Source organism: Pongo pygmaeus, chromosome 19, assembly GCF_028885625.2.
Source record: "Pongo pygmaeus isolate AG05252 chromosome 19, NHGRI_mPonPyg2-v2.0_pri, whole genome shotgun sequence".
NCBI lineage: Eukaryota > Metazoa > Chordata > Mammalia > Primates > Hominidae > Pongo > Pongo pygmaeus.
The window spans coordinates 4,915,902-4,943,186 of NC_072392.2; the positions used below are offsets into that span (position 1 = coordinate 4,915,902).

At 51.4% G+C, this 27,285-nt stretch overlaps 1 protein-coding gene, 1 long non-coding RNA gene and 1 pseudogene across 10 annotated transcripts; 1 reads left to right on the forward strand and 2 right to left on the reverse strand.

Annotated features, from left to right (window-relative positions):
• Positions 1-520: 520 nt before the first annotated feature.
• On the forward strand, positions 521-16,451 carry LOC129018142 (uncharacterized). Of its 2 annotated transcripts, none has more exons than XR_008495195.2 (4): positions 521-703; positions 12,463-12,690; positions 14,324-15,116; positions 16,385-16,451. It is a non-coding gene; the product is annotated as an uncharacterized LOC129018142 (long non-coding RNA). The 2 variants fall into 2 exon arrangements; XR_008495196.2 differs by having other exon boundaries at positions 14,324-14,528; positions 16,385-16,438.
• ZNF232 (zinc finger protein 232) lies at positions 8,757-14,921 on the reverse strand. Of its 8 annotated transcripts, none has more exons than XM_054459446.2 (5): positions 14,798-14,921; positions 14,083-14,204; positions 12,395-12,769; positions 11,927-12,053; positions 8,757-9,554 (listed from the first exon to the last, which is right to left on the reverse strand). In XM_054459446.2, the coding sequence occupies exons 3-5, from the start codon at positions 12,743-12,745 to the stop codon at positions 8,845-8,847; spliced, it is 1,188 nt and encodes a 395-aa protein (XP_054315421.1). In that variant the 5' UTR covers positions 12,746-12,769; positions 14,083-14,204; positions 14,798-14,921; the 3' UTR covers positions 8,757-8,844. The 8 variants fall into 8 exon arrangements, with proteins under 8 accessions (XP_054315421.1, XP_054315419.1, XP_063511860.1 ...); XM_054459444.2 differs by having other exon boundaries at positions 12,395-12,869; XM_063655790.1 differs by having other exon boundaries at positions 13,966-14,204.
• A 9,362-nt stretch (positions 16,452-25,813) lies between the features above and the next one.
• Positions 25,814-26,813, reverse strand: LOC134738702 (uncharacterized; annotated as a pseudogene).
• Positions 26,814-27,285: the final 472 nt, after the last annotated feature.

Consider the following 27,285-nt stretch of genomic DNA (forward strand, 5'->3'; position numbering starts at 1 on the left):
TATTCCGGACCATTTGTATGGCCTTTAACAAAAAATCACCTTATTACTGAAATTTCAGGGTGGCGGTGGGTGCTGCTGATTGTTTACTATTAAATTTTTACAAGTGTTCTGACTCCTGGCGGATGCCAGGTTCTTAATGCTGTTAAGTCATGAATCTTCTTTGAGAACCAGGAAAGCTCTGCCCGGAAAAATGTACATGCAGTTTCAGATAATTTATGGACTTCCTGAAACTCATCCTCTGACCCCTGTTCCCCAAATCAAATATTTAACTTAAAAAAAAAAAAAAAGACCGAGTCACTTCCCCAATAATTTCCTCTTCACCGCACCCCTCAGCTTTTGGAATGAAGCTATGTCAGAAAGACCTGCCTGGGTGAACCCCTGCAAATGGAGGTCAGCCGGACCTCAGTAAAAGCCCAGTGGGAAGGAGCGGGGACGATTCTGGCGATCACGTGAGGAAGGGAGCCGCCTCAGCAGCGCAGGTGGACACAGTCGTCAACCACTCGCTGGCCGCCTGTGACGTGAAGCACCTGCGCTGGGCGCGGCGGGTAAGCGCCGACACTAGCGGGCGCCTGAACAGTCCAGCGGCGTCAGCGCTGCGGAGCAGGAAAGGGTCCCAAACGCAGGGCGCCCATGCAGCGTGGCGCCCACCTGTCCCTCTCCTCGAAGCGCTGAGCCAGCACGATGCACAAAAGGAAGGAGGAAGGTGACTTGAGGGCAGTGACCGACCGGACAGTGAAAGCCCATTTCAGGAGCCCCGGGACCCGAGCTCGGGCCCCTTTCCAATCCCCCAGGCGCCTTTCCCACGTCCTTGTCTCCTAGTCCTGGGAATCGACGGCCACTTCATTCTCCTGCAGTACCGCGGACAGGAACACCCGTTGTTTTTACTTGTTTGTAATTCGCTTCACAGGCAGGTGTCTTCTGGTGGGCCCAACTCTGTTGGTACTTGTCGTCTCCAAAAAGTCCCCAAATGCCCTAGTAGGCCAGCCAGTCCGGTATCGGAGAGGTAGGAGCCCCGGCGGCGCAGGCGGAAGCATGTCTGTCCCGGGGCCTCTCTAGGACGCCGGGAGGACCCCTCTTTAGCGCGGGACCTTGGCAGCCGGGGGCGGGGCTCGGGGGCGGGGCTCGGGGGCGGGGCTCGGGGGCGGGGCTCGGGGGCGGGGCTCGGGGGCGGGGCTCGGGGGCGGGGCTCGGGGGCGGGGCTCGGGGGCGGGGCTCGGGGGCGGGGCTCGGGGCGGGGCTCGGGGGCGGGGCTCGGGGGCGGGGCTCGGGGGCTGAGGGCGGTGCGCCGTGCCCGGATTAGCTGCCATGCGGCAGGCCTTTCTGCCGGAGACCAGTGGGGTCGGACGCTGAGGGCCGAGGGACCCCCCCCAGCACCGGGCGGGCTCACGGCCTCGTGCGCGGGCTCTGGGGCGTCCGCGGAGGCTCCCACGTGCGTGTGCGGGGTGGGGTCGGGGTGGCAGTTGGGGGCAAATCAATGGGCCTGTTCTTTTGTCTCTCCGCCTGCTGGGATGTGCAGTTTGTGAGGACGTTTCATATCTCATGGATATTTACGGATACCCTTCCGCGGCCCAGGCCCTTCTGGACACCAAGTCAGGCCTAATATAACTATTTAATATCTAATTATTACAATTAAACTTATTTGCAGTCGGGAAGCGTAGACTCAAAACACGAAAGGCAGGGTTGGCTTTAGAAAGAAGTCACTGTCGTCTAAGACTGTCAGAGGAGCTAAGAAGACAGGTATGGAGGGCGGGGCGCGGTGGCTCATGCCTGTAATCCCAGCACTTTGGGAGGCCGAGGCAGGTGGATCACCTGAGGTCAGGAGTTCGAGACCAGCCTGGCCAACATGGTGAAATCCCGTCTCTACTAAAAATATAAAAATTAGCTGGGCGTGGTGGCGTATACCTGTAATCCCAGCTACTTGGGACGCTGAGGCAAGAGAATCACTTGAACCCGGGAGGCAGATGTTGCAGTGAGCCGAGATCGCGCCATTGCACTCCAGCCTGGGCGACAGAGCGAGACTCCGTCTCAAAAAAAAAAAAAAAAAAAAAAAGGGCTGGGCGCGGTGGCTCAAGCCTGTAATCCCAGCACTTTGGGAGGCTGAGGCGGGTGGATCATGAGGTCAGGAGTTTGAGACCAGCCTGGCCAACCTGGTGAAACCTTGTGTGTACTAAAAATACAAAAAAATTAGTCTCGCGTGGTGGCAGGCGCCTGTAGTCCCAGCTACTCGCGAGGCCAAGGCAGAAGAATCGCTTGAACCGGAGAGGCAGAGGTTGCGGTGAGCCGAGAATGCGCCACTGCACTCCAGCCTGGGTGACAGAGTAGTGAGACTCCGTCTCAAAAAAATAAAATAAGAAAAAGATAGGTATGGAAGTTATGAGTGTCAGAGACAGGGGAGTTGATCATTTGAGGCCTTTTGCTAAGAGGGACGGTAGTTATGCGCTGGGAGTGGGCAGAGGTCTGTGATGCTTTCTGGCTGATTATCCAGAGAATCATCAAGAAAGGAGCAAATGCGGGCCAGGCGAGGTGGCTCACGCCTGTAATCCCAGCACTTTGGGAGGCTGAGGCGGGTGGATTGCCTGAAGTCAGGAGTTTGAGACCAGCCTGGTCAACATGGGGAAACCCTGTCTCTACTAAAAGTACAAAAATTGGCCGGGTGTGGTGGCACGCGCCTGTAATCTCAGCTACTCGGGAGGCTGAGGCAGAAGAATTGCTTGAACCTGGGAGGTGGAGGTTGCAGTGAGCCGAGATTGCGCCACTGCACTCCAGCCTGGGTGACACAGCGAGACTCTGTCTCAAAAAAAAAAAAAAAAATAGAAAAAGAAAAAGTAAAAAGAAAAGAGCAAATGCTTCTATGCCCTTGGTCAGCTGGGTATGTCACGCATTCTCCAAGCTGGACTGTGGATGGGGGTGCGGAGGGATTTAGTTGGAGTAGGCATTATAAATCTAGGTTCCATTCCACTGACTCTGAAGGCAGGGGAATCCCAGGAGTGCCCTGAATGTGGGAAGGACCTGGGAGAGCTTCATGCCTTCAGGTGGAGGTGGGAGATTCCTCTGCATTCGTATTCAGGCTGGTGAGAAACACTACTATGTAGAGTGTGGGAAAGCCTTGAGATGGAATTCTCACCTTGGAGTTCATCAGGAAATTCACACTGGAGAGGACCTTTGAATGCCAGTGTGGGAAAGACCAGCCCAGTTCTCATCAACTTCAGCATCCGAGCACGCACAGTGCCCAGGGGTATGGGGACTTACTCACTGTAGGACACTTTCATTCTGACATGAAGCTTCCATCTTGCCTCTTCTTCAGTGGGGGCAGTAATTTTGCTTTGCTCCTTGAGGACAGGGCTAACTTGTAGAATAGTGTTCACCCCAGGGTTGCCACTCAAAAATCAATAAATGAATGAATTAATAAAAGGCAACAAATGATGATCTGATTTTTCTGTGATGTGGGTAAGTACAGAGTTGAAGAGGTGAACCAAAACCTTTCTTTAGTTGAGGGAATTTATCATACCATTTACTCAAAAACAAGATAGCCATAGGTTGCTTAACACATCCATGCTAGGCACTGTGGCTCACGCCACTTTGGGAAGCTGAGGTGGGCAGATCACCTGAGGTCGGGAGTTCGAGACCAGCCTGACCAACATGGAGAAACCCCCGTCTCTACTAAAAATACAAAATTAGCCGGGTGAGGTGGCGCATGCCTGTAATCTCAGCTATGCAGGAGGCTGAGGCAGAAGAAACGCTTGAACCCAGGAGGTGGAGGTTGCGGTGAGCCGACATTGTGCCATTGCACTCCAGCCTCAGCAACAAGAGCGAAACTCCATCTCAAAAAACAAACAAAAAAACACATCCCTATCAGCCGTGAAAAGCAAAGGAAGAAGAAGTCAGATCTTTTGCCTGTATCATCCTCAAAAATCTTTCTTTCCTACTCCTCGCCAGCCTCCTGTCCATCCTCCCCACGCTTTGGAAATTACAGCTCTCATCATACCCCTTACTTCTCAGGACCCTTCTCCCCACTCTCACCCTGCCCCTGGAGCCCATGGCATCCTGGGGGAAAAAATCCTTTCTGTGGCATTCAAGATCCTTGACAACTGGTCCCAGAACCTCCCATCCCGGCACCGGCACCAGCACCATGCACTAGCCACCCTGATCTGCGTATACTCACATACACCCAGCACTTTGATGCCTCCTTGCCTTTACAGACTCCATCCCTCCTCCCAGGGCACCGCTGTCCATTTAACACCCACCCCCACCCTTCTTTACTTCTAGCTTCAAGGACCATTGCAAAGGGCTTGTCCTCTGAGGCCTTCCCTGACACTCCTCCAATCCCCCGGCAGTAGCAGTTTCCTCCCAAGGGCTCCTAAGGCCAAGGATTGATTCACAGTTGTTAACTTAGTCCATCTTCCCTACTAGACCGGGACCTCCCCAAGGGCAGACACTAGGTTTGAATCACCTTCAAGTCCCAGGCATTGCCCAGTCCAGGGCTTGGTCCAGAGGGAGAAATTCTGTGAACATTTGTGCTGATCAGTCCTCAGTTGAACTGAGGGAACTACCTGCAGATCTCTGGAGCCCTGTGCAACTCTCTCCTCTCTGGTGCTCTTCTACCACAGCCTCTCTGAATTCTCAAGTCTGTCTCCTTAACTCAGGGAGTCTGCTGGCTGTTTGGGTTCCTCCTTCTGGCATCGCAGCCTAGAAACTCACCCTATAGAAAGCTGGGCCAGGCCAGGCACGGTGGCTCACGTCTGTAATCCCAGCACTTTAAGAGGCCAAGGCAGGAGGATTACTTGAGCCCAGGAGTTCCAGACCAGCCTGGGGAACATGGCAAAACCCTGTCCCTACAAAAAATACAAATATCAGCCAGGTGTGGTGCTGTGCACCTGTAGTCCCAGCTACTTGGAAGTCTAGGAGGTCGAGGCCGCAGTGAACTATCAGCATGACACCCTGTCTCAAAAAAAAAAAAAAAAAAAAAAAGAAAAGAAAGCTGGGCCAATGCTAGGACTCCTCCCATTTGTTTCCCTTCCCTCAGGGCTCTTTCACATTGCCTGTTGCCCAGTTCTGAAAATTATTGTTTCATATATTTTATCTGGCTTTTTAATGTGGAATGGTAAATTCAGTCCCTGTTACTCCATCATGGTTTCATGGTTGGAAGCAGAAAAAAGAAATTTGCTTCTATTTTTTTTTTTTTTTTTAACAGGGTCTCACTTTGTCACCCAGGCTAGAGTGCAGTGGCGCAATCTCGGCTCACTGCAGCCTCCACCTCCCAGGTTCAAGCAATCCTTTTGTGTCAGCCCCCCAAGTAGCTGGGATTACAGGTGTGTGCCACCATGCCTGGCTAATTTTTGTATTTTTTGTAGAGATGAGGTTTTGCCATGTTTCCCAGGCTGATCTGGAACTCCTGAGCTCAAGTGATCTGCCTACCTCAGCCCCCCAACATGCTAGGATTACAGGCGTGAGCAACTGCGCCCAGCCAGATGTGCTCATTTGCTATAAGGTTTATGTGTATGCCAATTCTGTGGCTGATGGAACTGTTTCAAGGCTTTCATGTTTTAGATAAAGACCTTCGTTTCTCATTGTTCCAGTAAGCAATTAAGGTGACAGCATTAATTTGCAGAATTAACAAGAATTAATTACATTTAATCTTTTTTTTTTTTGAGATGCAGTTTCGCTCTTGTTGTCCAGGCTAGAGTGCAGTGGCATGATCTCGGCTCACTGCAACCTCCACCTCCTGGGTTCAAGCGATTCTCCTGCCTCAGCCTCCCGAGGAGCTGGGATTACAGGCACCCGCCACCATACCCAGCTAATTTTTTGTAATTTTAATAGAGATGGGGTTTCACCATGTTGGCCAGGCTGGTCTCAAACTCCTGAGCTCAGGTGATCCCCCCGCCTCGGCTTCCCAAAGTGCTGGGATTACAGGCATGAGCCACCATGCCCATTCAATTACATTTAATTTTAAATTTAATTGAATTTTGCATTGGTTCCTGGGCAGTAGAGATAGTCTCATCAGTGGGACCAAGCACTCATGTCTGGGAAGCAGTGCTGATTGGGACAGTGAGTTTGGCTTTCTCTGCCCCACAATTCAAGTTAGAAATGCAAAAGCCCCACTTCTCTTCCTTGCAGCTCTGAGTAAAGACTACCATGTGCACAGGCTTTGAAATCATATTTAGGTTCAGATCTTGGCTCTGGCACTTATCAATTATGTGTCCTTGGACAAATTATTTCATCTATTTTAGTCTTTTTCTTCATCCTTAACATTGCAATATAAAGCCTGCTTCTGAAGGTTAGTAGTACAGTTGAAACACCGCTTCAGTAATTTTCGGGTGCCTGGAAGAAGTGGAAACTGACTTCCTTAACCCTAAGCCCAAAGCTTCCCGTTTCCTTGTGCTCCCTGGTTTGCAGCTCTCCTCCCTCGCCCCCAGGGCTTACGGCCACACTGTCTGTAGGGCAGCCACTCTGCCACCTCTGGCCTCAGGGTCCTCTCGGGTGTGTGCAGAGGCAGGTGCCTGAGAAAGGCCTGTAGAATGGGGCTCCTGGACAGAGCCCAAGGCTCTTGGTAGGAAAACTTAGAGCCATTTGCACTGTTTGGCTTGAAGCATAAACTGAGCTAGAGTCTAGAGGGAGGGTGGTCTAGTTTCTGCCTGGCAGTCAGATCTACCCCCAAAAGTCCTACTGATCTTACCCCTTTCATACTTTTCAAATCTGTCTCCTCTTCTACATCCCCATGGCCACTCCCTCAGTTTTGGTAGCCATATTACTTGGAGGTTACCACAAGTCTCCTAATAAGAGTCCGTTTTCAGTTTTCCACACTGCAGATGAAGTGATCTTTCTGAAGTACACAACTGAGTAACTGACAGTGTCACTCCCTAGTAATGGCTCCCCACTGCTCTTAAATCCACATCCCTTAGGTGGCTTAAAAGGCCTTGATATCTGCTAAACTTCATCTCTCCAACCTCATCGAATGCATTTGTCCCTTGCAGTCTATACAACAGGTACACTAAAAAATGTGTCTTTTTTTTTTTATTTTTAGATAGGATTTTGCTATGTTGCCTAGGCTGGACGACCTCAGCCTCCCAAGTAGCCGGGACTATAGGCACACACCACCGTACCTGGCTAATTTTTTGTATCTTTTTGTAGAGATGGGGTTTCACCATGTTGCTCAGGCTGGTCTTCAACTCCTAGGTTCAAGCCATTTGCCCATCTTGGCCTCTCAAAGTGCTGGGATTACAGGAGTGAGCCATCATGCCTGGCCTATTCCTATATTCTTGTTTGAGAGGGAGCCTCACTCTGTCTCCCAGGCTGGAGTGCAGCGGCACGATCTCGGCTCACTGCCACCTCCACCTCCCGGGTTCAGGCAATTCTCCTACCTCAGCCACCTGAATAGCTGGGATTATAGGCGCGCACCACCATGCCCGGATAATTTTTTTTTTTTTTTGTATTTTTAGTAGAGATGGGGTTTCACCATTTTGGCCAGGCTGGTCTCAAACTCCTGACCTCAAGTGGTTCACCTGCCTCGGCCTCTCAACATGTTCGGATTACAGGCGTGAGCCACTGTGCCCAGCCCCTATATTCTTTAGAGATCTCTTTACTCCCTTTAGCAGATAATCCCTTTTTACTAGTTAATACTTCTTTAAATTTTCTTCAAATTACTAGTGTGGTTTTTGTTCCCTGCCTGGACACTTGCAGATGTGACCCTGTCTGAGCCAGCAGACTAGTATCGGTCTGAGAAAGGGCCAGAACTGGTCAGGGACTGCAGCTCATAACTGTAATCCCCATACTTTGGAAGGCCAAGGCAGGAGGACTGCTTGAGGCCAGGAGTTTGGCACCAGCCTGGGCAACATAGTGAGACTCCATCTCTACCAAAAAAAAAAAAAAAAAGGGAGCCAGACCGAAGACCCATTCACAATAAATACAAATATAACTAACACTTCCCGAGCAGCTGCTCAGTGCCAGGTTAAAAATTCTAATGAAGGTTGGGTGTGGTGGCTCACGCCTGTAATGCCAGCACTTTGGGAGGCCAAGGCAGGTGGATCATGAGGTCAGGAGGTCAAGACCATCCTGGCTAACACGGTGAAACCCGTCTCTACTAAAAATACAAAAAAATTAGCCACGCGTGGTGGCACGTGCCTGTAGTCCCAGCTACTGAGGAGGCTGAGGCAGGAGAATGGTGTAAACCCAGGAGGCGGAGCTTGCAGTGAGCCAAGATCACACCACTGCACTCCAGCCTGGGCGACAGAGCTAGACTCCGTCTCAAAAAAAAAAAAACAAAAATTCTAATGAAGTAGCCGGGCATGGTGGCTCAGGCCTGTAATCCCAGCACTTTGGGAGGCAGAGGTGGGCAGATCACGAGGTCAAGAGATCGAGAACAGCCTGACCAACATGGTGAAACCCCGTCTCTACTAAAAATATAAAAAATCAGCTGGGCATGGTGGCGCATGCCTGTAGTCCCAGCTACTTCGGTGGCTGAGGCAGGAGGATTGCTTGAACCCGGGAGGTGGAGGTTGCAGTGAACTGAGATCGTGCCACTGCACTCTAGCCTGGCGACAGAGCAAGACTCCGTCTCAAACAACAACAAAATTCGAATGAAGTAGACATTATTGGTGGGCAAACTAGGTGTATCATGCTAGAAAGGAGAAGCCAAACAACTTGCAGCCCAAAGCACCCTAATTAATATCAGTATCTTAATCAAAGGACATGGAGGGATGATCTACAGGCAGAACTAAGTAAACGGTTTTTCCTAAATCAAGAAAGACACAGGAAAAATCTTAAGGAACTTATAACTTTTATGGGATCCAGTCCTCAAGTAGATTAGACCAATGTAGAATTCTGTCTGGAGACGTTCTCCCCTTCAATTCAATGGGAAGGCTCTTTTCTGGCATGAACTCTCCGATGTCTAATGAGCTCTGAGCACCATCCATAAGCTTTCCCACATTCTTTACATATAAAAGGTTTCTCTCCACTGTGAATTCTCCGATGCTGACTTAGATATGAGCTTTGACTAAAGGCCTTCCCACACTCATTACACTCATAGGGCTTCTCTCCTGAGTGAATCCTCTGATGCTGAACAAGATGAGCACCCCATCTGAAGGCCTTCCCACATTCATTACATTCGAAGGGTTTCTCTCCTGTATGAATTCTCTGATGCTGACCGAGGTTTGAGCTCTGTTTGAAAGTTTTCCCACAGTCACTACACTTATAGGGTTTCTCTCCAGAATGAACTCTCTGGTGGACAACAAGATGTGAGTTATAAATGAAGGTTTTACCACATTCACTACATTCATGGTCTTTCTTCCCTGTGGGAATTTCCTTATGGGTGACAACCATCTGCCTGAAACTTTTCCCCTGGGCAGGGGACCACCTCAGTCTCTCCGCTTTGGGATTTCTCTGCTGCAGTTCTAAGGTACCCTCAGAGGTAGCTTCAAATGTAGAGGTGTCAGTAGCAAGTTTTTCTGAGAACACCTGTGATTCCACTTCAGTAATGTGTGGTTGTGGCAATGATCCTTTGTCCTTGGGCTCTGGGCCATCTTCTGTAACAACTGACAGAAAATGTAAATATACCTGTTCTGGATGTATGAAGAAATGACAGATTAAAAGGTACATTTCTGGAATGAAAACAAATGCTTAAAAACTACTATATATATGACAAAGATTCGAAGAATATTTACTTGGATATTACCAACGGTTATCTCTTGGTGATGGGACTATACAGAGGAGAGGGTTTCTTCTTTTTAATTTCTCCCATTTATCTGCTTTTTTTCCCCTAATTTCTCCATAATGAAACACTAAAGAAGTTTTATTGAAAAAATGAAAGCAATTACAATGCATGGTCTTTTTAGGATTTTTCATATTTTCAAGGAATCAGGGAATGACGTTGTGAAGAAAGGGAAAAACAAGAAAGAATCATTAGGGTTAAGGAAAAGGGAGGTTTCTAAAGGCAAAAAAACTGTGCCCTTCCCAGCTCTGCAACCTTCACCTCTTCCCATCCATTTCCCAGCTGCATCAATCTATAGCCTCTTTAGAGGATCCTCAACTAACTGCCTCCTTTATCAAAAGGAGGACTTCCAGCTCCCTGCCTCCTATCTGCTTGGTGCTCTCTGCCTTTCTCTTCCTTAAAAAGGGAAAAAGAGTGTGTTGCCGGGCGCGGTGACTCAAGCCTGTAACCCCAGCACTTTGGGAGGCCAGGGCAGGCGGATCACGAGGTCAGGAGATCAAGACCATCCTGGCCAACACGGTGAAACCCCGTCTCTACTAAACATACAGAAAATTAGCCGGGCGTGGTGGCGGGCGCCTGTAGTCCCAGCTACTCAGCAGGCTGAGGCAGGAGAATGGCGTGAACCTGGGAAGCGGAGCTTGCAGTGAGCCGAGATCAGGCCACTGCACTCCAGCCTGGGTGACAGAGCGAGACTCCATCTCAAAAAGAAAAAAAAAAAGAGTGTGTTGCCTTTTTGTTTTTAAATGTCCATAGCACATTTTATGTTTTATCTGTTGTAATGCTCCCTATAGCCTAAGGAGAACAGAAACCAATTGCTTGAAGATAACTCAAGGTCATTTGACTTTTTTTTTTTTTTTTGACAGAGTCTTGCTCTGTCGCCCAGGCTGGAGTATAGTGGCATGATCTTGGCTCACTGCAACCTCTGCTTCCCTGGTTCAAGTGATTCTCGTGCCTCAGCCTCCCCAGTAGCTGGGATTACAGGCGCGTACCGCCACACCCGGCTAATTTTTGAATTTTTAGTAGAGACGGGGGTTTCACCATGTTGGCCAGGCTGGTCTCGAACTCCTGACCCCAAGTGATCTGCCTGCCTCAGCCTCCCAAAGTGCTGGGATTATAGGCGTGAGCCACCGTGCCCAGCCAAGATCATTTGATTTTTTAAAAATTCATTTTTTCAGGTTAAATGCTTTGGTTAAAAAAATCTGAAATATGCTTGCTATATATATAAAAAAAGTCACACAATAGCTAGCTTCTTTTTGAAAGTAAAGTAATAAAATTGATAAATGAATAGAGGCTTACTAAACAGAAGTAAAGGAGACAAGAAAAAGTCTGGAAAAAAGGCAAGGAAGAAAGAAGAGCTAAGAAGTAGAAACATACTTTTGGGACAGAGTCTAATCTCCATTTCTATTTTTTCCCATTTTGTAACTAACAAGAATTTGATTTTTCAAATGCCTTGGTTTGGTGACAGTGATGGGGGGGCAGTTATGGTGTAAAAGCAAATATCAAGTAGACTCTTCTTGGTTAGCAGCATATTCACAATACGGTCACGATGCTACAGAGGTCAACAAGGAGAGTTCACACCCCTGAGGCTCTAAGTCTAGCGTTTGCCGCTGGGAGAGAGGAGAGGTTGTTTGCGGGTATGTATGCAGGCCAAGAAGGAAGTTTCTGTAGTGAATCTGAAGGGTAGAAGGTGAGGGCACACATAAGAGAGTTTCAAATAGGGCTGTTTACATGAGGAAGAGGTGGTAAAGGTGATGACAGGCTGTATCTCACATAGGAGTCCTTTATGGCTTAAAAAGTGTTTTGTGAGGCCTCAGGAAGTTTTTTTAAAAAAGAAGGATCTCAAGGCTGACGTCTAGCTCAGGGCAGAGTTATTATAGACTAGGAGTTAAGTGCAGTGGAGATGATAAGGCATAAGTGAATGAACTATTTCCTGATCCCGATTCAGGGCTCTCTAAAGTTAAGAGATGCTGGCCAGGCTTTATATCCAGATATGACCCAAGTTCAGCTTAATCCTCAGAGCTATCTTATGAGGTAGTTTATTCTTACTCCTAATTTTACGAGTGATGAAACAGGCAAAGTCTCTCACCTAAGAGATAAGAATAGTAAGGCTGTGATGATACCAAACATTTAAGCACCTACTATTTACCCTTTATAGGTACTAGGTACTGTGCCCTTTATAGTCCCTCTTTCTCCTCTCCCTCCCCACAGAATCCTGCTCCTCACCACTCTTTGGGAAAGGCTGGGTCTCCTTAGGCTGGAGCTGGATGCTCAGTGCTTCCTGGGCTGCTCCCAGAGATTCCTTCTTCTCCCATAGCTCTTCCTGTGCAGGTCCACATGCAGGGCCTGGGACCTGGAGGTGATCAGGCACCACTCAGTTTAAATTGTCTTCAAATTACTAGTGTGGTTTCTGTCCCCTGCCTGGACACTTGCAGATGTGACCCTCCTTGGACCAAAGCTTCCAAGGAGACTTTAGAGAGCCTCCTCGGAGTCAGCACAAGGGAAGAAGAGGAGCTAGAGTCTCTTTCTCATTCAGGGCTCGAGGGCAGAAAAGACAGACACAGAAACACGTACTAACTGCTCTACTTGGCCCAAGAGAGGTTTGAACTTGGCAACTCCCCCTACTGCTGCCCCTCTGTCCAGCCTGAAGGTCATTGATCTGGCTCCCATAACAGACCAAATCCCCCTTCCCACCTGCGGCTCTGGTTCAAGTCCTTTCTCTAAATCCTCCAGCATAGTCACAGCCTCCTCTCCACTCTTAGGGTGATGTCCCCGCACCCAGGATTGGAGCTCCTCAGGCAGGATGGTCAAGAATTGTTCCAGCACCAGGAACTCCAGGATCTGCTCCTTCGTGTGTTTCTCTGGCCTCAGCCACTCACAGCAGAGTACTCGTAGTTGGCTCAAGGCCTCCCGGGGACCAGGAGTCTCCTGGTAGCGGAGATGCCTGAAGCGTTGGCGGAAGATCTCTTGGCTGGTAGAGTGGTTCCCAGGTAGCCTGGTCTCATACTCACAAGACTGTTCCTCTTCCTTTGGTTCCATCGTCATAACCTTCTCTTGTCCCTGTGTACCCTGAAGGGCCAGAGTTTCAGCTGCTGTTAGTGATACAGCCATTCTAGTCTGCACTAGCCCTGCAGAAGGCTCATACCAGCTGGAATCTTGCAAGGGCCCCCTGTAACATAAGAAGAAATCATTCCTCTTTTTTTTTTTTTTTTTTAAGACAGAGTCTTTCTCTGTTACTCAGGCTGGAGTGCAGTGGCATGATCTCAGCTCACTGCACCCTCTACCTCCAGGGTTCTAGCGATTCTCCCACCTCAGCCTCCCAAGTAGCTGGGACACCCAGCTAATTTTTTTGTATTTTTAGTAGGGACGGAGTTTTGCCATATTGGCCAGGCTGGTCTTGAACTCCTGACCTCAGCTGACCCACCCGCCTCGGCCTCCCAAAGTGGTAGGATTACAGGCATGAGCCACTGTGCCCGGCCTCCTCTTGTTTTTTCATTCATTAAACAATACATATACTCAGCACTACAAAGAGCCAAACCCTGTCCTATGCCCTGTAGTCCCGCTTTTTCTTCCACCCCTCCCCAGAATTCTGCTGCACTAAGTCAGTGTTTTTGAGAAACTTGCATTGTGGTAGAGACGGGGATGTAAAGTGGTTTTCTGTCATACAACTAAATAAATGCCATTAACAGGAAAAATATATCAAGAAAAAAAGTTCTGGGGGCCTATGGGAAGAAATGACTATTGGAAGAAATAAGTTTGAAGCAAAACCCAAGTTTCCAGATGCAGAGCCCAGAGCCGAGCAGCTTTCAGTGCAAGGTGGAATGTGTTGGGGAGGCAGCCTCCTCTGAGATGGCTCCTCCCTGCTTTCAAAAATTTCTGAAGTAGTAGCTACAGCAAAAGAAAAATATAAGTCCCCTCTAAGGAGCTGGATCTCATTCAAATGCCAAAGCCCTATTAAGGGGCAGCTATGAACAAGTCTCGGGTACAGTGGCCTGCGTCAAGGAAATCTAACAGGTGTAAACCAAAAAAGCATCTGAGATAGGTCTTAACCAATTTAGGGGTTATTTTGCTAAGGTTGAGGATGCACCCAGGAAAAAGACACACAAGCTACAGTAGGATCCGTGGCCCGCACTTTTACCAAAGAGGGTTTTGAGGGCTTCAATTTAATGGGGAGAAAGCTGGCAGGAGGGGAAGGAGGAGGGAAGAGGGAGGGTATGTAGTGAGATAAGTGGCCACATTCTTGTGAGGATTTGATTAGAGCTCACTGAATCCACATGTTGCACGTGAAAAGAGGAAGTCAATTATGAATTTGTGTCGTCCTCAGTAAATCTGCATTTTACACAAGATAAGGTAGACATAGAGTAGAGGAAGAAGTCAAATACGCTTTGTCTCTGGGTGGGTGGAGGAACGATTTCTAGTCTTGTCCGGTGAAGCTGGGCTGTTCATTTCCACTGCCAGGGTGAGGGAGGCCACCTGGGGGCATATGTTGCTTTCTATCTTGCAGCTATCGGTTTAGGAACAAAAGGAAAAGCAGTTTTAATCCGTGACTCTGTTTCCAAGCTTAACTTTTCCCTTTGGCATAGTAAGTTTGGGGTCCTGAGATTTTATTTTCCTTTCACACAGGGAAGGAGGTGGGACGCATCAGAGGCCACGAAAGGAGCACAAAGGGGGACCGCTGGCCTAAGACAAAGGAGGCGCGAAGAAAAACGCGGAGCTCATGTCTCCCAGGGTGATGCCCGGCGGCGCTGGCCCCAGCAAAACTTCTCTACCCCGGCCTCCGGCAGGTGCCCGCCCGGGAGCCCAGGGAGGGGGCTGTCGTCCAGGCCAGGTACAACTCCCCTTCCCACCCTTCACTTCCTACCCAGGGGTCTCGAGAAAAGAGAAGAGGAACATCAAGACCCCCCTCCAGGGCACGTGACGCGACGCGACGCAACGCAGGTAGCGCAGCGCGGGCACCGTGGGCAACCCAAACCCCTCTCCACACACACCCGCGGAGCTGCCTGCCCCGCCTGCTCACTGCAGAGCCGCCGCTGCCTGCGGGACGGGCAAAAGCCAAGCCGCGAGGTGGACCTCGGGGAAGCCGCCGCCAATACTAACCTCACAGGACCAGGAGGTTCCATCGCGGCGCTGCCACAAACCGGGCCACTTACAGCCCTCACCCGAGCTGCAGATTTGCGCCTGCGCAGGTAGCAGCCTCGGCCTCCATCTCCCAGAATCCTCCTCGCCGCCGGCTTCCGCTCGCGGACTTTGGCCCAGGCGCGCGGGCGCTGCCGAGAGGTTGGGAGCCCGGGAACCTGTTCCTGGACTTGAGCGGAGCGGGAAAGAGCGCGCCGCCTGCAGGACTAGACTGGAGCGGCCGGGTGCCCTGGAGGCCCCTGGGAATTGCAGTCCTTACGCAGGTGGAGAGTGAGCCCTTGTAAGCGGGTGACTTCACCAAGTTTGGCGGGTATCTTGTGGAATTGTACCTGAAGGGCGGTGCTGGCGGACAGATGTCAGGGAAATTCTGGCCTTGTCCATGGCCTGGGTAACACTTCTCCATGAGTTCTATTTTCCAATTACCTCTTCCCAGACCTGATGACAGGGTCACAGCTAAGGAAGACGGTCCCTTCCACGAAAAAATATTCCCCAACTACTAGCCTATACAATTCCTGGGGCGTAGGGGGAGGGAAGGAGAAAAAAGAATTCTAAGGTTAATTTTATTGCGATGGGGGAAATAGGGGTTGGTTTTTTTGTTGTTGTTGTTGTTTGTTTATTTATTTATTTTTTTGAGACGGAGTCTTGCTCTGTTGCCCAGGCTGGAGTGCAGTGGCGCGATCTCGGCTCGCTGCAAGCCCCGCCTCCCGGGTTCACACCATTCTCCTGCCTCAGCCTCCTGTGTAGCTGGGACTACAGGCACCCGCCACCACGCCCGGCTAATTTTTTTTTTTTTTTGTAGTAGAGACGGCTTTTCACCATATTAGCCAGGATGGTCTGGATGTCCTGACCTCGTGATCTGCCCGTCTCGGCCTCCCAAAGTGCTGGGATTACAGGCGCGCGGCCGATTATTTTTTATTTTTTTTGAGACATGGTGGCCAACATGGTGAAACTGTCTCTATTAAAAATACAAAAAGGTTAGCCAGGCGTGGTGGCAGGAGCCTATAGTCCCCACTACTCAGGAGGCAGCAGAATCGTTTGAACCGGGGAGGCAGAGGTTGCAGTGAGCTGAGATCGTGCCACTGCACTCCAGCCTGGGCGACAGAGCGAGACTCCGTCTCAAAAAAAAAAAAAGTAATTAAAAATAAATTTATCTCACTATCAAATTTGCAGGATATTGATTGATCCAGTCTCTCAATACTTTTATACAATAGCTTAATCCTAGTCTCTCCAAGAAAAATTGTTGTTCAACTGTGTAGTACCATAGTAACAGTTCTCAGATTCTCAGATTATTAAATTTGTTTCTCCAAGATATAATATCCTTGAAAATGTGCATTAACACCCCCATGGCTGGGGGATATATTATCTTTTTTCCTTCAAAGTGCCATTGATAATTACTGCACATAGGAGCTATGGATAAAACTAGTTATCATTTGTTGAATGTCTAGTACGTGTCTAGAACTATGCTAGGAACTTAATGAAATTGTCTCATTTAGTCTTCACAGTTGCTCCACAAGGGATTGTATTAATGTCATTATCTTGATTTTACAGATGAGAAAACTCAAGACTCAGAAACAATAAAGGTTACAGAGATGAAATTGACAGAGCCTGTATTTCAGTATGTCAAACTTCAATATGCCATTATACTTTTAAATCCTACAGAATAGATTGAATCACAACTTCTACTTTTACATGAAAGAAGACAATGGGTCCTATGACTGTCAATTTCCTTTTCCTGATTTAATTAGCTGCTTCTGTATCTAATTTTGCTAGGAATGGAGGAATAAGGCAAATTCCCTAAACTACATATTGACATTTATACTAATGTGGAAACCTCAAGTCGATTTGCAGACTTTTGGATTAGATTCTGTCCCAGAAAGACATCCACCCTAGAGTTCAGGATATCATACCTATTTTACTGTTCCCCTGGCACAATTCATAATAAGGAAAAAAAGACAAGGGGAAAGCTATTAGATTCTCAGTGCTGCTAAACAGGACACACAAGGACACCATTTTGTGACGATGATGGTGCTTTATGCAGCTTCCACCATTTACAAGATTTTCCTGTGGTGTGGAACCTCTGATGATAAAGCAAAGGAACTAGAAGCTTATTCCAGTCAAGATTTCTGATTTATCTTGTGGTAAGCATTTGGGAAGGACATATCTGCACATGACCTGAGACTAAGTACTATACACTGAATCAGATGAAAATTGCGCTTAGGAAGCTTAGAATTTTCCAAGTAGTTATGACAAAAACAAACTCTCCTTCTCTCTTCCTAGATGTACATACTGACATTTTTATCATTACTGCCTTCCTAGGGTTATGATTCTGTATGGTTTCTTTGGTGCTGCATTAGACCTGAGCTCTGACTGAAAATTCTTCCACGCTCACTACATTCCAAAACTTTATCTCCAATATGAATTTCCAGATGCCTCACAAGGTCTGAGCTCCATCTGAAGGCTTTCCCATGCTTGTCACATTTATAGGGCTTTTCTCCACTATGAATTCTATGATGTTGAATAAGGTGTGAGCTCTGATTACAAGTCTTTGAACATTCATTGCATTCATAAAGTTTCTTTCCATTGTGAATTCTTTGATGCTGAATAAGTTGTGAGCTCCCCTTCAAATCTTTCCCACACCCAATGCATTTATAAGGCCTCTCACCTTGTATGGATTCTCTGATGTTCTGTAAGGACTGAGTTCTGGCCAGGTGCAGTGGCTCACACCTGTAATCCCAGCACTTTGGGAAACCAAGGCGGGTGGATCACCTGAGCTCAGGAGTTCGAGACCAGCCTGGCCAGCATGGTAAAACCCTCTGTCTACTAAAAATACAAAAATTAGCCGGGTGTGGTGGTGGGTGCCTATAATCCCAGCTAATCGGGAGGCTGGGGTAGGAGAATTACTTGAACCTGGGAGGTGGAGGTTGCAGTGAGCCGAGATCAGGCCACTGCACTCCAGCCTGGCAGCAGTGTGAGACTCCATCTCAAAAAATAACAAACAAACAAGACACCAGAGGGCTTTGGGTCTGTCTCTCTCTGCCATGTGAGGACCCTGTGAGAAGGCAGCCAGGGAGCTCTCATCAGAACCTGACCATGCTGGGCCCTGGTCACAGACTTGCAGCCTCCAAAACTGTGAGAAAATAAATTTCTGTTGTCTGGCATCCAGTCTATGGTATTTTGTTATGGCAGCCCAAGCTAAGACAGAGGAAAACGGGGCTGATGTGGGGGCGGGGACTTTAGATAGAAGGACCCCATGTCAAAAGTCAAAGCTAAAAATTCTGGAACGAGCCAGGAAGGCATCAGGACGTCTCATCTTATTTGCTAGAGGCATCTTTTGGGGGGTGGGGCGGGGGGTGGGTGGAAGGAGATGTGGCCAGTGAACCTCTGACTTTTAATTGGGTTATTTCAAAACAAGGAACAGAGGGCCGGATGTGGTGGGTCATGCCTGTAATTCCAGCACTTTGCGAGGCCGAGGCCGGTGGATCACCTGAGGTCAGGAGTTCAAGACCAGCCTGGCCAACATGGTAAAACCCTCTGTCTACTAAAAATACAAAATTAGCCTGGCGTGGTGGTGGGCACCTGTAATCCCAGCTACTCGGCAGGCTGAGGCAGGACAATAGCTTTAACCCGGGAGGCGCGGTTACAGTGAGCCGAGATGGCGCCACTGCACTCCGGCTTGGGCAACAGAGCAAGACTCCGTCTCCAAAAACACACACACACAAATCCCAAAACGGAACAGAGGCACTTCTATATTCCAGAGGGATTTATTTGTGATGCCTGCTCAAAACTCAAGAAGCCACCACCCTGATACTCATCAAACCCCGGAGAAATTTCGTTTTTAGAGTGTCAGAAGGCCCCATGAATAACCTTCCAGTCACTGAAGGAGGTCCTTACTCAGCAAGCCCCGGCCTCCTTCACTCTCCTGCACTCGTGACTCGCAGATGGCCTCATGCGCGGACTGGCGGTCCGGCCTCCCGGGGACACAGCCCCAGCGCACCCCGCGCCGCCTTTGGCCACTGAGGCGGCCCTCGAGGCGCCAGGCTAGGGAGAGCCTCCCGGCCGTCAAGGCTGGTGCAGCGCTGGGGGATCGGGGCGGGGTGCGTGCGCCGAAAGGGCCTCAAAGCTGTAGGGCTGGACGGCGCAAGGGGGCGCAAGGCACTTCCCCTCACTCGGCGGTACCTTGGCGGCCGCGCCATGCTGCCCCCGCCCCAAATAGCAGTCAAGAGGGGCCGCGGGCAGCGCTCCAGATGCTCATTAGGAGGACTTCCCGCCTGCGGGCTCTCTGCTCGCCGCCACTCCGGGCCCCGCCCCGGGCCGCCCGCCTCACCCCTCCCGGCCCCGCCCCGGGCCGCCCGCCTCACCCCTCCCGGCCCCGCCCCGGGCCGCCCGCCTCACCCCTCCCGGGCCGCCCGCCTCACCCCTCCCGGCCCCGCCCCGGGCCGCCCGCCTCACCCCTCCCGGCCCCGCCCCGGGCCGCCCGCCTCACCCCTCCCGGCCCCGCCCCGGGCCGCCCGCCTCACCCCTCCCGGCCCCGCCCCGGGCCGCCCGCCTCACCCCTCCCGGCCCCGCCCCGGGCCGCCCGCCTCACCCCTCCCGGCTTCCCGGAGCTTGGGCGCCGCACTATCGAGTGGAACCGAGTCCTCGTGTTTTCCTAGACAAGCCGTTGGGGGCGAGGGGAAACACTTCTGGCCCATGTGAGCCGCCGTCGCGTGTGGTGTCTGAGGGGCATGTACCTGGAGTGACTGAGCCGACCAAAGGGAAAAAGGCCAGTGCCTGGCCGGGAAGAGCTCAGCCTAGTGGGGCGGGCGACAAGTTACAGTTGCTGCCTTACGATGGCCGTGGCCCGTGGAGGCACTAGACCCTCACCAGGGGTCTGTCAGGAAGGCGGGCAGATACGTGAGGCCTGAACAGGAAGGAATTGGGAGACCCAAGACTGTACCGCCAAGACCGCTTTCGAGTCGGGCCGACCGGAATTTGAATTCGTTTCTTCGCTTACTAGTTGTGAGTCTTTGGGCAAATTTGCCTTTCTAGAGCGTAGTTTCTTATTTATAAAACAGGGTTAACAGTTGCACTCACTAAGGTAAATACAAGAGAAAATTGATGTTAAGTGCTTATCACGGTACCCAACACATAGCAAGTAGTAAAAAATAACGGAGCTGGGTACGGAGGGAGCCGTCTTCACAGAGGGAACAGCTCGTGGAAAGGCCACAGGGCAAGAGGGCGGTGCCTACATTCTTGGGGAACTGCAGAGGGTTCATGGGTAAATAATAGGAAGGAAAGGTAAGTACTTTGCAGAAAGCCTTCCCCAGCTAGGTCAGACTCCCCATTGTATATCATATGCCTCTCCTTTTTGGCCCTTACTATGGTTGCAACTTTATTAATGATTCTAATTAGTTTCTCTTCTACAATTATAAGCTCCATCAGGCCAGAGACTTGTCCATTTATGCTCACCCTGCTTTGTAGCACCCACTGCTTAACACATATTAAAAGCTCGATAAGGCTGGGCGAGGTGGCTCACGCCTCTAATCCCAGCACTTTGGGAGGCTGAGGCGGGTGGATCATGAGGTCAGGAGTTCGAGACCAGCCTGACCAACCTGGTGAAACCCCCCCTCTACAAAAAATACAAAAATTAGCCGGGTGGGGTGGCACACGCCTGTAATCCCAGCTACTCAGGAGGCTGAGGCAGGAGAATCACTTGAACCCGGGAGGCAAAGGTTGCAGTGAGCTGAGATTGCACCACTGCACTCCAGCCTGGGCAACAGAGCGAGACTCCATCTCAAAAAAAAAAAAAAAAGCTCAATAAATATTTACAGCACAAGTGAATAAATGGGGTCGCATCAGAATATATATGTCACAATAAGGACTTTGGACTTCAGGCTGAAGTTAGTGGGAAATCACTGTGGAAATTTAGAGAGGTGGTGGCACTATCAGATTTGTTCTGAAGGAAGAACATTCCAACTGCCCTGTAGAGAAGGGTTGGAATCAGGGAGGCATATTAGGAGGCTGTGGTAATAGTACAAGCAAGAGATGATGGTGGCCTCACTCTAAGGTCATTAAAAATCAAGATAAGTGAGGCCGGGTGGGGTGGCTCACACCTGTAATCTCAGGACTTTGGGAGGCCAAGGCAGGCAGATCACTAGGAGTTTAAGACCAGGCTGGCTAACATGGTGTTAGCCGGGTGTACTGGCATGCACCTGTAATCCCAGCTCCTCCCAGCTCCTCAGGAGGCTGAGGCAGAAGAATCACTTGAACCTGAGAGGTGGAGATCGCAGTGGGCCGAGATCATGCCACTGCACTCTAGCCTGGGCAACAGAGTGGGACTCCGTCTCAAAAAAAAAAAAAAAAAAAAAAAATCAAGACAAGTGGACTATATTGGCAGATTATTGGCTAGCATTCACTTATTCTACCATAGTCATGTGCTCCCTCCCTCAGGGATGGTAGTGACAGTCTTATTTCCTATTGATACAGGATTTTTTTCCTTGATTCCTTCATGGGACTCAAGACAGGGGCGCCCTGTTTACTCGGCCCACTGTGCTCAACCTCTTGCAGGAGTGTGCAGGTGAGTGAGCGAGTGCAGGATCCGGCTGGCCACTACAGGCACTGGCATGAGCAAGCTCTATGCAGGGCCTGTGACCAGACCAGGCATGAGCAAACAACTGCAGGATCTAGCTGGCTGCTCTGGGCAGCTGCAGGAGCAAGCTCCATTTGGGGTCTGCGGTGGTGCCCAGGTGGGGCTGCCTGTGATCTCAAAGCCCCAGAGCGAGTGTTACAGTGCTCTCTTAGCACCACTGTTTGAGGATGGCTATGTGTTAACAGCTCAGCTGGCCCCTAGCCCCATTGCGTGAGGTGGCTACCTGCCACTGGTGAGGGCAAAGGGTGGGTGTGACAGCCTTTTGGGTAGCCAAACTTGGTGGGTCCCAAGCTCTTGTCTGGCATCCAAGAAGAATGAGGTTGTGTAGAACACTTGAAGGATGGTGAAGGTGGAGAATTTTACAGAGTGATCATAATGTCTCTCAGCGGAGAGGGGAGCTAGAGAGGGGATAGAAAGGGCAGGTCATCTTCTCCCCAAAGTCTGGCCATTTGTTCCTGAAAGTCTGGCCATCTCTCTCATCTACCGACTGAGTCTGGGGTCTTTATAGGCACAGGATGAGGGTGGGGCAGCCATAGGTAGTTTTGGAAAAGGCAACATTCCATTGGTAAGAAGGCATTATTCAGAAAGAACCAATCGGGAGGGAGTAAGCAAACAGGAATAGAAGTTCTCACTTTGGGCTGTGGGTTTCAGGCTTTTCGGCTCAAAGGTGGGGTTTCACTGGGGGCCTGCCACACCTGCTTAGAATTTCTCAACTTCCTGTCCTGCCTCTATCACTATCAAGTATTTATATGAAGAAACCTCTCCTAAGCCACATTCCGATCACCCCTCTTCCTCAAAGAGATTATCAGACTCTGACTTTTTCTCAGTTTTGGTCCTCTTGGAGTTTGGTTCTTTAGCTGTTTAAAATCTTATGAAGGCAAACTTTGATCATTTAGGCTCTTTTCTCAAAGTTCCAAAGTAGACTGCTACTTATAAAAGCTTTGAATAGGTGGGCTTTTATTTCATGAATTATCTGATTATCTGAAGATTAACTCTTTTGTCCTCCTTCAGCCCCCACTAAAGTGAGGTCAGCTCAGGGAATGCAGCAGAGGTGAGGTCAGCTCAGGGAATGCAGCAGAAATTCACCTGGAAGCAAGCGAGGCTGGGGCCCAGAACCCCTCTGGGCTGGGCCATGCTTTCAGTCCAGTTCCCATCTTTTATGGATGCCTAGCCCTGACCCTCAGAGGACCCTGGGTGAGGCCTGGAGGAGCCCCTCTTCCCAAATAGACTTCATTTGTCCCTTGAGGCTCAGCTCACTGCGGTTAACTAACTAATGAGTAACTCAGTGTAAGAACACACAATGCTAATTATATAATTAATTATAATAGTGATAGTCATTAAAACAAGGAACTTCTGCCCAGCACTATAAGTGACTTACAGCTATTATCTCAGCTGATAAACAGCTGGGAGAAAGATAATCTTTCTTCCTTTTGACCCGTGAAGAAACTGAAGCTCAGAGAGGTTAAGGGATTTATCTACAGCTGCACAGGGACCCTCCTTCAGGTCTGTCGGACTCGTATCCACCCCACCTCTCTGCCCCCTCTCCTGCCTCTCCTTTCCAGAAGGTTCTAGGTCCCAGGGACTCCAAGGCTCAACCCAAGGATAGAGATCCAAGGTCCTGCTGGGGCAGTCAGGAGGCCTTACATGCCCTCTCCTTTGGCTTCCTTCTCAGCCGAGTTCTGTGCTGCTCTAAGCTGGGGGAGCCTACTCCCCAAGAAGCAGGACACCCGGAAGGTGTTTCCACCTGGCTTTGAGGCTGGTTATACAATTGCTTTCCTCCAGCAGTTTAACATTTGCTAACGGGGGCCTGGCGCGGTGACACCAGCGTAGGGTTGCTTTCTGCATGCCTCTGCTGTGGGGTTGGTGGTGGGGGCAAGGCAGTGGTGGGGGCAAGGTCAGGGCAGTGAGTGAGGTCACCCGTGGTCATCCTCCACTGTGCTGGGGGGGTTGTCATCTCTCGGGGCTTAGCACTTGTTGGGGATGGGTGAAGTCCAGTCCCGAGTCACAGTGTGTGTTGGGGGAGGTTGCTGATATTCATAGCCCTGTATGTTTGAGTAATGACAACATCCACCTCCACCTTCAGGGTGAGGAGCTGTTAGCCTATCTGTGTCTGTCTGTCTGTCTGTCATTTGTACCTGTCTCTTCAAGGGAAAGAAGGCAGGCCCCAGGGTCTTTCCCCAGGATGGCCTTGGGTGAGCTCCTGCTGTCCTGTCTGCCCAGGAAATGAACGCCCTTTGAGGTCAGGTGGACGAGGATGTCAGTGTGAAGATGGACACTGTTCCTGGAGTGAACCTGAGCTGCATCCTGAATGAGATGTGTGACCAGGACAAGAAATTGGTGGAGAAGAGCTACAAGGATGCCGAGGGCTGGTTCTTCAGCGTGGTGGGTGGCCGTATGTAAGCAGGTGTGCACACGTGTGGGCACATGTGCTGCGTGCCGGTGCAGCTGGAACACTGGCAGATCCACAGGCTGTCCCAATTGGAAGGACTTTTGGAAACCAGTTGGACCAGCCCCTCATGTTTTCGACGTAAAATGTGAGGCTCAGAGAGGAGTCAAGCTCACACAGCCCTTCACTGTGGCCTGCAGAATAGATCCAGGTCTCTACAAGTCTGGTCTTGGATTTCCACCACAGCTGTTTACAGGATGTGTGTATTTGAGTACATACGCATACCCTTGGCAAGCACAGGCTGAGTGTCTCCAGTGTCCTAGGGACAGCAACAGGTGCAAAAGAATAACACCCAGTGCCTGTCTTTGAGGTGCCGCAGCTCGGTAGGAGTAAGAAATGCAAACGACCGCAGAGCAGGCTGCATTCCTCCAAGGTCCAACGTGGGTGCAGAGGGTCTTTGTGTGCAGGTGCCTTTGGGGCCCCATAGAGGCCGGGGAGGGGCTAGGGGATGGTTCTGGGAGGTAAGGGTTCAGGAGCAGCCCCTTTCCTGTGCCCCACTTCTGAAAGTCTCCTTAAACCCCTGTGGCCCACTCTGCCTTCCAGAGAGAGGGGCTGTACTGCAAGGTGGCCACCAACACAGAGGCCCTGTAGAGCGGTGGGATAGAGATATGGAGCTCTACATCTCTGTGCAGAACCTGAGCTGTCCCAGCTCAGCAAGGTAGGGCCTCTGTCCCCTCCCCACCCTGTACCTGTCACCCCAGGGTGAGCCCAGCCTTATAGACCCCTGCTTGGAGGTGTGTTACAGGACCCAGCTGGCCCAGCTGCAGGGGCTCATCAGAAGCATGGAGCAGCAGCTGTGCGAGCTCTGCTGCGACGAGGAGCACCAGGTCCTTCTGGACATGAAGACGCGGCTGGAGCAGGAGATCGCCACCTACTGCTGCTTGCTGGAGGTTGAGGACGCCCAGTGTGTGTGCACCCAGGTACCTGTTGGGGCAGGCTGGGGGCCCCCTTCACCCAGGAAGAAGTTGGTGTGTGACCAGTGAAAGTTCAGGAGGTGTGAATGTGGGAACCTGTGGGGGTTTGCAGGAGGTGAAACTGACGATGCAGGCTGGAGTCTGAGGGAGGAGCCTTGAATGCCAAGTTAAAGCATCTGGACTAGATCACGTAGGCAATGGGGAGCCATGGAGGGATTTGGAGCTGAAGAAGGGAATGAACATCAAGATATTTTAGAACATTCACTCTGGCTGCAGAGGGAGAAATGGATCAGAGGGGTCAGGGTGGGGCCAGAGAGCTGCGTCAGGGGGCTGGAGCAGGGAGTCTGGCCAGAGAAGTCCTGCGGGGTGCAGGGTGGGTGGGGGGTGCCAGGGGAAGGAAGGTGGTGCACGCAGAAGAGAGGTTATAGCTCAAAACAGCAGGACTGGATGCCTGGATTTCAGGGTAGGCGTGGCTCACAGTCAGGACTCAGTAAGTGTCGGGTGAACACGTGAAGGAGTGGGCATTGATGGCCCTGGGTTTCTGGTTCCGATGACTGTGTGAGTGGTGATACCATCAGCCACAGGGTGGAGAGCAAGGTGGGTGGTGGTCGGGTTTGCAGGTGGGAAGGGTGATCAGGCCTTCAGCTGAGAGTGTCCTGGAGTCTCCATGCTTAGTCACACGTTGCAGCTTTTTGCTCCCCGAAAAGGTTTTTCCGCCAAGGTTTTTCCAAAGGACAAGCGGCCCGGCGGTCCTCCTAGTTCCTCGGCCCGCGCGCCACGCGGGAGGCCGAAACGGCCCCAGCCCTGGGCCCCCTCCCCAGCCCAACCCAGCCCCGACCCGCCGGCTGTAACGCGTGTCTCCCCGGGACACAGCTCCGCCCTTCCCGGGAACAAAAGCAGCTGCCTGCGCCTGAGCTCCCAAAGGGCTCCCTGGAGCCCAGCCCCGGAAATGGGACACCCGCAGCGGGTGCCCCCAAACTTCCCACCTCTCTGGTCCGGTAGCGGGAGGGGTCGAGGCCGGTGGGTAGGGCGCGGAGAGCGCACGGAGCGCTGAGAGGTCTGCGGCCCCGCGGCGGGGTGGGGGTTATGCTAAGGGAGAACGCGATGACGCGAGGGGGAGGGACAGAGGGCCCCCCGAAGCCGGGGACCGCCAAGCCGGAGCCAGTGGAGGGGCGCGAAGTCGGCGAGTTGGAAACTTACTGCAATCGTCCACTCGTAGCCTTCTGCGTCCGGCTGGTCCTCTGGCGGCTTGGCGGGCGGCTGCGCAGGGCTGGGACCTGGGCTGGATCCTTAGGCTCCGAAGAGATGGTCCCCATCCTTGTCGTCATCGCGGGCGCCTTCAGAGGGGCGGTGGCGGCCGGCACTGGCAGTGGCTGGGCGCACGGGGGCGTCATGGGGCAGGTCCCGCGGGAAGTGGGGGAAGTAGCCACAGATCTGCTGGATGGGGCGGATGGGGCCGGGGCACACGTCGATGGCCACATGCTCCTGGATGCAAATGGTCGCCTTTTCCCCGCACCGCCGGGGGGTGGTACAGGCAGCGCTTCCCCGCCCGGGCACGGCCTGGCCCCGAGCGACCCTGGCTCGGGGGCGGCTCAGCAGGCCCGGCGTGGCGCGGCGGGGCCTCCGCGAAGGCCAGCGCGAGTGAGTGCCAGGAGCGGGCAGGCAGGGGGCCGGCCCAGCCCGCGTCAGCCGGCAGCAACCACGCAGGGTGAGTGTGCGGGCTTCCCAGGTAGTGCAGAGCGGAGAGAGCTGCTTGGGGCCACACTCACTCGCATTCACACCGGGCGGGTACGCCGGCCTGGGACCTTGTGCGTGCACTCCCGGGGGACAAGCGGGGAGCCAGCAGGACAGGGACCCGCAGAACGCACACTCACACGTTCCTGCAGGTGCCAGCACATGCTGGGCTCCGTTCGCTCTCACGGGACACACGCAGGTGTGCAAGGACAATGCAAGTGCACGCACACGTGTGCAGACACGCAGTGGAAGCATCAACTCGCTCACACCTGTAGGACAGACACACACACAAACATATGCACACATACAGAGTTGGTTGAGGATGCTGTAACACAGTACACCCCCTAATGCACGCACGCGCGCGCGCACACACACACGTGATCAAGGGCACCCAGGGCAGAATCTTCCATACCCCCATGGACCTCTAACAAGACGCACAAACATGCACCCATAGAAGTAATCAGGGGACCCTGGGCACAACTCCCTCTCTCCTTCCCCATCTACCAGGACACAGAGTCACACTCCTAGGCATGTGTGGACAGGCTGCCTACACATGGGCAGGACATGGACATACTCAACTGTACGAGGACACTGCAGGCACAGTCTGTGCACACATATTCTCAGGTCACGTTAACATAGCACTCTGTAACCTCGAGTCAGTCCCTCACTTGGTCAGTGAGTGGGCTGAAGCACCCACTGGGGCAGGGTGGCTGAGAACCAGGACAGG